This window comes from Morus notabilis, unplaced genomic scaffold (assembly GCF_000414095.1).
Source record: "Morus notabilis unplaced genomic scaffold, ASM41409v2 Scaffold214, whole genome shotgun sequence".
In the NCBI taxonomy this organism is placed as follows: Eukaryota; Viridiplantae; Streptophyta; class Magnoliopsida; order Rosales; family Moraceae; genus Morus; species Morus notabilis.
In genome coordinates, this window is record NW_010363935.1 from 121,210 (window position 1) to 132,725 (window position 11,516).

At 34.2% G+C, this 11,516-nt stretch overlaps 1 protein-coding gene across 1 annotated transcript in view; it reads right to left on the reverse strand.

Moving 5' to 3' along the window:
• Positions 1–1,359, reverse strand: part of LOC112092946 (BTB/POZ domain-containing protein At5g66560-like) — a 3,076-nt gene extending 1,717 nt beyond the window's left edge. The window contains 3 exon segments of the mRNA XM_024170291.1: positions 1–496; positions 603–672; positions 771–1,359. The exon segment at positions 1–496 is cut by the window's left edge and continues 26 nt beyond it. Of these exon segments, the coding sequence (XP_024026059.1) occupies positions 1–496; positions 603–672; positions 771–817 (613 nt within the window). The 5' untranslated portion in view covers positions 818–1,359.
• Between the last annotated feature and the right edge of the window lie 10,157 nt (positions 1,360–11,516).

The following is an 11,516-nucleotide window of genomic DNA, read 5'->3' on the forward strand; positions in this document are numbered from 1 at the left end:
GCGTCGGATCGGCAGAGGAAGCTCTGGACGCGACGGAGTCGACGCACCTCTGCGCAATCCCCAACGTCTCTGCTAGAGGCATCAACTTTTCGCACGATTTTAGAGTTCTAATGGAGTCCTTCAAGCTCTTGAGCACGGATTGGGAAAGAAACCTCTCCGTCTTCGAAATGAGGTTGTCCTCGCAGTATTCCTCTGTCATCTCGAGAAACTCTCCCGCACAGCGGAGAGGCGCGACATTGGAGGCGGTCAAGTCGATCTTCACTCCGTAGCAGAACTTCGCCGCCAATTCGAAGGTCTCCGAGCCTCCGGGGAAGTCGTTGAGGACAATATGGCAATGGACCTCCTCGATTTCGTCGCCGCCGCCGCCGTCATCGTCTCCCGGTTCGTTGGCGGCGGAGCTAAGATTCCGGTCTCTAAGGGAGGAAAAAGCGCTAGGGTTTGTCTCTTGCTCTGTTATTAGGTCGTGAAGTTTTCGACTTTTCGACATCAAAGGAAACTAAACCATCACAAAAAAAAAATAAAAATAAAAAAAGTTTAATTTCATAGTCACAGAAGACGAAGAAAAATTTGATTTGTGATGGAAAGAAAGAAAACGGACCGACCTTGTGGAGATGAAACGTCATGTCGTCGACTTCGATGACGACGTCGCTCGGCAATCCGGTGGTGCAAAACCTGCAAAAAAAAAAAAAAAAAAAGCTTCAAAACCACAATTTTCATGGTAATGGTCTGGAGAAAGAGAGAGCTGAGAATCGAAGCTGCATTGGTCTAACCATGCTTGGCCTTTGGAAATGGTTTTCTCAGTTGCGGCTGCAGCCATTTTCTCGGGAAAATCTAACGCTTTTTCAGAGTGGACTAGAAAATCAGATCCATAAGAAGTCTTCGTCACAAGTGAAGAATTAGAGGGTTTTAAAGCATGAAAAACCGAGACTTTTTGTGGAGTAGTCTTCACAATTTCACATCACTACAAGAACAAGGAAAGATAGGAATGGAAATTGTTTTGTTGGTGGTTTATTTGCTTGTTTGTCACAAAGAAGAGAAAAGAAAAAAGAAGAAGACGTCAAGAGGGGTTTGGAATCCTATAAAAACTCAAGAGAGAGGACAAACAGGGCCTGAACAAATTTCGAAAAAGGGGATTAGCATATGATCATTTTCTTTTTCTTGGGGGTTTTTTTTTTTTTTTGAAACCCAATTCTATAATTCCTATTATATCATATCTCTCTCACCCACTCCAGTGACTCTGTTGTGTGTCTCTTTCTCTTGCCTCAAAGAGAGAAAATTGGGACTTCTCACAAAAGGGTGTTTGTCACTGAAAGAATTCCTTTTAAAAATGTCCACCATTTACATTCACCTAGCCATCACTCCCCACCCATTAACCAAAAACGCATTGCATGCCAACTGGGCTCTCATTGCTTTTGAGTGAATGATGGAATATTATATTTGAATTTTCCTTTTATATTTCTTGAAATCAAAATCCTTTTTGGCCAAGTCAAAATTCTTGGCACCCATTAATAACTAGTACATTTATTTTTGGAACGAAAACATTGTGTGCCCCCTGTCCCTGCCCACCTTAGAATATTAGTTGATTTGGTCAAAAAAGTAATCTATATTTTTGTATATTAAGATTGTATAGTTTGATTTCTGTAGTTCTAGAAAGCCTTACATTTTGTGGTCTAATATTCAAATTAAACACTAATATGCAATTTATGGAGAGAAAAAATAAAAAATAAAAACGGCTTCAAAGGAGACGAAGTAATTGACTTGGGCTATTGGGTAGGTCATAAATTGAGGATTGTCCACGGCCCACATGAGCAGAGAGACAAATCCTAACGCTATGTAGCAACCGTAACCAGAGAGGGAATTCATAATTTCGGCAATAACGGTTCATACTTAGACCTACATAGAAATTAATTCTCATGTAGCTTTAGACCCACATGTATAATTTGTCAAAATAAAAATAAAAAAGACCCACATCTGAAATTTCTGGTTTTTCTTCTGTTGAATATCTTATAATTTCCTTTCACTTCAGATTCAGGTGTGAAAGAAGAAAAAGGAGGTAATGCATGGAGTTCCTCTGAATTTATAATGAATGAATGTACATCTACCCATTGTCCCGTTTGCTTTGCATGCATTTATGAGCCATCTTAAAGAGTTTGACAGAACAAGTCAGGTTACACATTCACCATGTCATGCAATATTTAATGAGAACAGTGAGAGCTGTTTAAATTGGATTCAAATTTGCCCTACAATTTTAGTGTTTTAATTAATGTTTAATTAATTAAATCATATCACGTTATGTAAAAAATTTAAATTATTTTTTAACTAATTTTTTTATGCTTATTATAAGATGATTTGATATAATTTAATTGGTTAGACATTAATTAAAACACTAAAAATTGAACAACAAACTTAGATGAGTATGAGTCTAGAATCCTAAATCTAAAAAGATAATTGAATGGCCAATTTGGATTATTATCAAATTATAAAATCTAACGTGTTATTATTATTACTATTATTTATATATTGGAGGAAGGTTGTGGCAATGAAAAGACAAACAAACCTCACTTTTCCTCAAATCTTGATCTTCTGATTTAACAATAATTGCCCTTTGGATAAATTTCAGAGATGTGAAAATCATCCTAGCAGTGGACTAATTGCAAATGAGGTCTTTTTTTTTTCTTTACTGCATTCAGTGGTTTGGTGACTAATCATTGGACAAAATGCATAAAAGAAAGAAGGATGGGCAATTTAGTTGGGCACAACTGCTAAGACAACATAATGCCAAACGGTATGAATCCAAAATTTCTCCCAAAGTCAGAACATTGAGTTGGCTAGAATAGTGTAATGTGGGTCACGTTGTTCTTACGTAAATAACTAATTAAATGAAAATATTCTACTATAACCCTTCAGGATCATCTTCATCAGATTCTATAAACTTTATAGATTTGATTTCAAAATTTTCCCTCTCTTCTTCTTTCTCATAAATTAAGCTCCTTTATAAAGAACCACAAGTGCCAAGTCGGTTTTGAAACAAAGCGCAAAAACCATGGCAAAGCATCTAAAAGTACAAAAAATACCCATCACTGGAGCCTTGAGTTTATATAGCATTTTGAGCACCATGCACAAGATTAGAGGAATTTGATTCTTTTATTTAATTATTTAATCCATACACTAGCAAAGGCAGGTTTATGGTGTTTTGGTCAATGCGAAATGACCAAAAACTCCTGCATTAAATTATTAAAACATCACTACTGTTCTAGACAAAGTAGGAAATAGAATATCAAAGTAGAATACGATTGTATTCAACTAAAGACTTCTCTGATTTCCCCTTTATCCATCTGCATTATTATTATTATTATTTTTTTTTATGGATTAGCCCCACCATGACTCTAAACAGCCACTCCCAACAAGCATCCAAAGGGATGTCACCTTATCTGCACAAGCAATAGCAATCATCAACCACCAACCTCATAAATTATATATCCATCAAAGCCAATCCACACAATCAATAGATATTTGCTTGAATTTTAAGCTTTCTAACTTGTCAAGATTAAATCTCAAACCATGAAATGAATAGAAAAAGTTCTTAAAATCACAGATATACACACCTATGATATACACATATTAAATTGAAAACCTTTCTTGAAAAGAGTGAGTAAAGTTGGACAAAATGGAATGTATAATACAAACCACTATTATTAGTTTGCTCTAGTATATTATGGACCCTAAGGCCTAACACAAACAAACAAACAAAAGCTGTTAGACCAATGATATAAGCAATGAAAAGGGCTTAACATAACATTTATTTTAGACAATAGTGACTTTGTAAATGTGTAACAGTAAAACATTTACTTATTATCCTAAAATTAATGAAATATATGTCATTACACCTTCTAATTTCTACATATTACACTCCAGGACATGTCAACATTTATAAAGAACCGAAGACAAACTCTGTAAGCAAATACAATCAGAAATGACATGTGAATTACCATCATTATTACATAAAGACATCCAATTGATTAGTCAAATCCAAACAAATGTTATGAGTCTCTAGTATATTATATATGTATCCTAAGGCCTAACAAAAACGAGCACAAGTTGTTAGATCAATATCATAAACAATGTCCAATGACATAGGCTTAATTCCTTCATAGAAAGGATGATGGTGTTGGATCCTTAATTTAATGTTGGGCTTATATGTGAATAATTATGTGTTACGAGTTGTCATATAAGGTTAAACCTAATTAAAAATGATCTATTAAGGTTTGGGTATTTTGAGTTTTAATGTATCTAATAGGGTGTGAGCTTTTAATGTGTAGAGACTTAAGGGCAATTTCTATTTTTCTGATGGGCTAAAATAGAAATACCAAAAGATAACAAGGAAGTTATCAATAAATGACAGTTATGGTCCACAGATCACACGTATTATTCGTTCTGACATCCCATCATCGAAAGAGTACAAAGAGAAAGTTAAAGGGTTCTCTAAGAAAACATGTTGATTTGGAAGACAAATTGCATGACTCTAGAGAGAAATCAAGCAATATGAATTTAGGTACGCTTCCGCTTACAGATTTATTAATTATTGATGATCTAACATGAATGTTCTTAGTTTTTGGGTGATGATTTTCACCAAATCTTTGATTTCTAACAGATGGACTTTACATGAAACATCTAAAAATAAAGTGTGTAACGTAATATTTATTTTAGATAATAATAATTTTGTAAATGTGTAACAATAAAGAATCTACCTATTGTCTTATTATTATTACATAAAACACATGTCATGTTACACGATGTACTTCTATGTATTATACTGTAGGACATGTCAATATTTGTAAAGGACCGAAGACATACCCTACGTAAATACTACGATCATGGCATGTGAATTACCATCGTTATTACATAAAGACATGCGGTTGATAAGTCAAACATCCAAACCATAACCGAGATCAAGAAAACCAGAAAGGCAAAAACCAAAAGTTAAGTTATGATTACCCATTTGGCTTGGTTACTTGGAAGTTGTGGCAGCTGGAGCTTGGGTTGTTTTGACAACGCCAGGCCAAGAGCGGCACTCGCAATGCTTTCCTTTCTCTATGCTTTTGTAAATACCGTCCAGGTGTTTTCCACATCCACCCCAAGTGGTCTTTTTACAGTTTTGACATTCAAGTTTGTAACACATTTTTCTGGGAAGTCTTTGAATATAAGTTTTATTGTCTCTATGGTATACTTGGGTTGAGTTTGCTGTACTCTTGGTACAAGTTTTTCAGCTTATGTAGTACTTTTCCAACATTGGCATCATCGTCACGACTTGTCTTTGGTCACTAAGCAAAAAATGTTTAGTGGGACAACTTTTCTGTCGAAGCTATCGAATTGCATTGTAATTCACTTCAAACATAGTCATCAAAACCTTTGGCATACTTATTTTTGGCAAGTTAATTCTGGAAGATTCCTGGCAAATCTTGTGGAATATGAGGATTCCAATAATATATTAACCAAATTGGTATATGCAGTCTAGTTAATTACATTGTAATCCAATTAAATCGGTCTCTCTGAGGAAATAACTGGTGGGGTTTAGAATTATAAGCGACACGTTATACCCTTTGCTGATTTGTTTATTAGGAGAGAGAAAGCAACCTGAAACAAGAAGCTGAGTGGTTTCAAAAAAAAAAATAAAATAAAATAAGAGAAACATGTAAGAATGATCTTTTGGTCCAAAATATATCGATCAAATATTCCGTTGGCATCATCTTAGGAATGATTCTTAGGATCTCTTTTGGAAGCTACATCTATTAGACAATTTAAAAGGGGTGACCAAATTATTCAATGCAATTGAAATATCCACCGATTCAATCTAATCCAACTTAATATGAGTTCAATATCCATCTAATTCAATATAAGTTGAACATCTAAACTTGTGAGAATCGGATAGGAGTGAAATTTCGAATCGGATTGGATTCAATTTTTAGTTGCCAAAATCTAATTAATCGAACCAATTGAAACTAATACATATAAATATCTGTTTTCTAAATAATTTTATTTTCCTTATAACAATATATTTTTATTATTTCACTTGTATAATAATTCAAAAAAGAATATTAACTGTTTATTAATTTTTCTTTGTTGTTTAAAATATTTGGTATGTACCCTAGTAAATATCAACTCGGATAAAAACCTCTAGAGTAATTCTCAAAATCACGTATTACAGAATTTATGCGATATTTTAATTTCAAAACAAACACATAATGCGTTTCAATTTCAAATCCAATTGGATTAGGTCAGATTATAAAGACTATGTTTAGCAGCTTGTATTGTATTGTACAAGATGCATTTTATTCTTTTTTTAAAAAAATACATTTATTGAGGTGAATTATATTGTCATAATATAATACAGTGTTTGGTGTAATGATATTAAAAAAGTTAATAAGCTAAAGCAATATGAGCTGCAACTGTACATTTCATTGCATTGTATAATTTATTTCTGAACCTCCCCTCGATCGTGACACTAATCCAAGTCTTTTTGTAAAGTTTTCTAAAAATTAGGTATATATATATATATTCCTAAATAAGTGGCAAAATGTAATTTTTTAAAAATTGAGATGTCAAAATATATTTTTTAAAAAGTTGAGAGGTCAAAATAAAATTTTAAAAAATTAAAAGGAAAAAATAAAATTCGTGAAAAATATAAATTTCAATTGTGGTTCCTGAACTTTTAAAAATTATAGGTTTTGACATGATCTCATCTCAAACTCAACCTGACCTCGATCTCCAGTTGGGCAAAACTCCGAGGTGGATTATAGATATGAGATAAATACAATACTTAAAAAGTGAGCCACATTCATTAATTTACAGTTTGTATTAATTTATTCAATACAATACTCATACCAAGCATCTTATTAATATATTACAACACGATAATTGTATCCTATTCTATGTAATGTTAAGATATCTAATATAGTATTGAATGGAATTGGTTGTGTCTAAAAAAAGATTGTAAATTAGGAGAATTTGTTGAACTTACTTTTAAAATGCATGAGTCTGAATTTTTACCCTTTACTTTTGTTAGAAAATGGTTTGTTAAGCCATATTAAAGGCCTATTTTGTGACCCATTTTGGAAAAGGGCCCAATTAAATTTTGGGATAAGTCTTGATGGATTTGTGTTCTCCGTCGTGAGGAGATCGAAATTGATTATTCATACATTAAAAATGGATATTGGGTGAATGAGAAATTGATGTTCTAAGTATGTCACTTCCCAATGTGTGCACCCGCAACCTGCGGACACGAATTCCGGACTAAAAAACCCGCTCCGTACGAGCTTTGTTTTGAAAATTTTCTTTTTATTTTTTTCCAATTGAAATCCGAAACTGCTGCATTAGTGGATGATTAACTCTACATTAGTGTAGGGTGCGGAAACTGTAACAATAACCAGCATTATTGCTTGGTTTATGGACATTTAACCCACGAATCTGGTCATATTTTAGAGCATATGCATCTGGAAAATTTCAAAGGTTATAACCTCTAAATTGAATCACCATTAAGTGAACACGAATTCCAAACCAAAAAACCCGCTCCGTGCGGGCTTTGTTTTGCAATTTTTCTTTTTATTTTTCCAACTGAAATCTGAAACTACTACATTAGTGGATGATTAACTCTGCATTAGTGCATAGTGTGGAAACTGCAGCAATAAATATTATAATCGTAATTTTAACTATTCAAAGAAATTCAACCTCATAATTTACCAAACGCTATTACGTTGATTTTAGAACTAGCACAACTATTATAATTATAGTTTACCAAACACTCAGCAGCTTTTTGTAACAGTTCCTTCTTCCTTCAGCACAGTTAAAAGTAATTTTTTTAAAATCTACAGCACTACCAAACTAGGCCTATGTAATGTTAAGAAATCTAATATAGTATTGAATGGAATTGGTTGTGTCTAAAAAAAGATTGTAAATTAGGAGAATTTGTTGAACTTACTTTTAAAATGCATGAGTCTGAATTTTTACCCTTTACTTTTGTTAGAAAATGGTTTGTTAAGCCATATTAAATGCCCATTTTGTGGCCCATTTTGGAAAATGGCCTAATTGAATTTTGGGACAGGTCTTGATGGATTTGTGTTCTCCGTCGTGAGGAGATCGAAATCGATTATTCATACACTAAAAATGGATATTGGGTGAATGAGAAATTGATGTTCTAAGTATGTCACTTGAAGTGGTTAATATAGTTAGAAATTACAAAAATCCCAGATTGGCTAGGAATGAAGCCTTGGTGGTGTTTATAAATGATTACACTTTGATGTCTAGGTAAGCATGTATACGAGAAAGACTCTCATGCGTAGGGGTGGGGGGTGCGAATCACGGTCCCGGCGGGTTAGGGGCCCAATGTGTGCACCCGCAACCTGCGGACACGAATTCCAGACCAAAAAACCCGTTCCGTGCGGGCTTTGTTTTGCAATTTTTCTTTTTTATTTTTCCAACTGAAATCTGAAACTGCTGCATTAGGGGATGATTAACTCTGCATTAGTGCATAGTGTGGAAACTGCAGCAATAACCAGCATTATTACTTAGTTTATGGACATTTAACCTCTGAATCTGGTATGCATCTGGAAATTTCAGAGGTTATAACCTCTAAATTGAATCACCATTAAGCGGACACGAATTCCAGACCAAAAAACCCGTTCCGTGCAGGCTTTGTTTTGCAATTTTTCTTTTTTATTTTTCCAACTGAAATCTGAAACTGCTGCATTAGGGGATGATTAACTCTGCATTAGTGCATAGTGTGGAAACTGCAGCAATAACCAGCATTATTACTTAGTTTATGGACATTTAACCTCTGAATCTGGTATGCATCTGGAAATTTCAGAGGTTATAACCTCTAAATTGAATCACCATTAAGCCGTGAATAATTGGCTTTATTCTCCATTATTCCAGCTTTGTAACATCCCCTGCAACAGCCTATATAAAGGGGCCCAATGTGTGCACCCGCAACCTGCGGACACGAATTCCAGACCAAAAAACCCGTTCCGTGCGGGCTTTGTTTTGCTATTTTTCTTTTTTACTTCTCCAACTGAAATCTGAACCTGCTGCATTAGGGGATGATTAACTCGGCATTAGTGCATAGTGTGGAAACTGCAGCAATAACCAGCATTATTACTTAGTTTATGGACATTTAACCTCTGAATCTGGTCATATTTTAGAGCATATGCATCTGGAAAATTTCAAAGGTTATAACCTCTAAATTGAATCACCATTAAGCAGACACGAATTCCAGACCAAAAAACACGTTCCGTGCGGGCTTTGTTTTGCAATTTTTCTTTTTTATTTTTCCAACTGAAATCTGAAACTGCTACATTAGGGGATGATTAACTCTGCATTAGTGCATAGTGTGGAAACTGCAGCAATAACCAGCATTATTACTTAGTTTATAGACATTTAACCTCTGAATCTGGTCATATTTTGGAGCAGATGCATCTGAAAATTTCAGAGGTTATAACCTCTAAATTGAATCACCATTAAGCCGTGAATAATTGGCTTTATTCTCCATTATTCCAGCTTTGTAACATCCCCTGCAACAGCCTATATAAATGGGCATCTCCAGCCATTTGTGGACACACCTTCACAGAACTTTTCTCTCTATTCTCTTGTTTTCTTTCAGTCTTTCTTTCAGTTCTTTATAGTTCGGTTTTGGTGATAGAAGGAAGATTTGAATTCTAGTTCGCCGGACGGTTCCGATAGTGCTTCGAGCTACCGTCGTTGTCGTTGTATCCTGAGAGACGGACGTCCAACGTTACCTCAAGCACTCGCCAGAGGGGACGAATCTGTTTTAAGGAAAACGTGGTTCACGTGCCTCGACATCCTTGCCAATTCATTTTTTTCGAAGTTTGGTAGAAAGGTTGATTTTGTGTTGTAACAATTTTATTATTTTGTTATTGCAAAAGTTGTTATATATATTATTCTTCTTTGTATTATCTATATTATTGCCAACAACTTTTAATTAATACCGTTTTAATTGATGTAATTATTTAATTAAAAAAGATATTAATAAAAAATAAGAAGTAAAAATTTAGACCCACACATTCTATCAATCCGACATTTCCCTCTTTTTCTGTTGGATTAGATGCTCACGCCAACCTTTTTTTTTCTTTTCTTTTTTTTTTTTGTAAGATAAAAGCCAAGCACGGTCGGCTTGATTTGGTACCCAAGATATAAAGACAAAAACTAAGTCCAACAAGAGATTTCTCCATTAAATGATCCACTTGTGAATGATAAAAAATCTTGGGAAACCATTCCAACGTCTTTAGAAGATATTCGGGCATTAAATTGTCTGGACAATGACAGAAGAGTTACTTCACCATATTAGGTGATGAATTTCCACACGCACACACACACAAAAAAAAGGAAAAAAAAAGGTGATGCATTTCCAAACGATGGTGATTGATTCTACTTTATATTTATATATATGATCAGCCCATGTGAGATTTTTCACTCAGCCAATGCTATTATGATGCCATATGCTTAATCAGTTAAAAGCTTCTCTTAACCAATCAAAGGAGCATGACCATTGGATAATGCATTGGCCATGCTATCAAATTAACTCTTTTTTTAAAAAAAAAATTGCTTTCTTATTTTCCAAACACTGTAATTTCTGAAATCACATTCTTCCAAACTAGGGGAAATGATTTTCCTTCAAGCTACTGTTTTTTATGAACAAGTCAATTTTATTTATATTTTTCAGTTGTCCAATTATTTCCCAAACAATATTTTCACGAAATTTTCCAACGAGCACTATAATTGGTAAATCCCATTAAAATCGCAAGTAAGAGAAACAGTTGGTTTTTGGGGGAAAAAAAGAAAGAAAGAAAGAAAGAAAGAAAAAGCAGTTTGTGTTGCAGTTCTGCTGTTGGACCACAGAGGTGATGGAAGGTCCCTTGGGACAAGACCAAATCCCTACTTTTCCTCAGCTGAAATCAGACGTTAGTCATTTGCCAATAAAACAAAAATAACCCATATTTGTAGCTTAATAATGAAGTCAAACCTCATATGAGGTAACTTTCTCGACAAAATGAAACTATAGCCAAGGTTCTATTTTTTGGATAAAGTTTTCATGGCCAAGACGGCAAGACTCCAACATATAAAGCCGTGGATTTCAAAGGATTCAAGTCACCTGTCTAATTTTTGGTGTTTCATGTCTAACCAGTCATACTACACTACGACATGTCATTAAATGAACTGAAATATTAAAGCAAGGAAAAGTCAATTAAATAGCATTTCAAATCTTCCAAATGACATGGCTAACAATGTGGATTGTGAATTTGTGAGCCCAACTTCTTCTATTTCTATGATTAAAAAAAAAAAAAAAAAAAAACCTTTGTTCTTTAATTCTAACATAGCAAAACCAAAAGGCCCATGCGGGAAGATCCACCGGTCCACGCTATGTTAGGATGGCACAGCCAGGAGATAAAACCAAATATGTGAAGACTAATTAATATAACCTACCTTACAAAACAAGCATAGCAAAA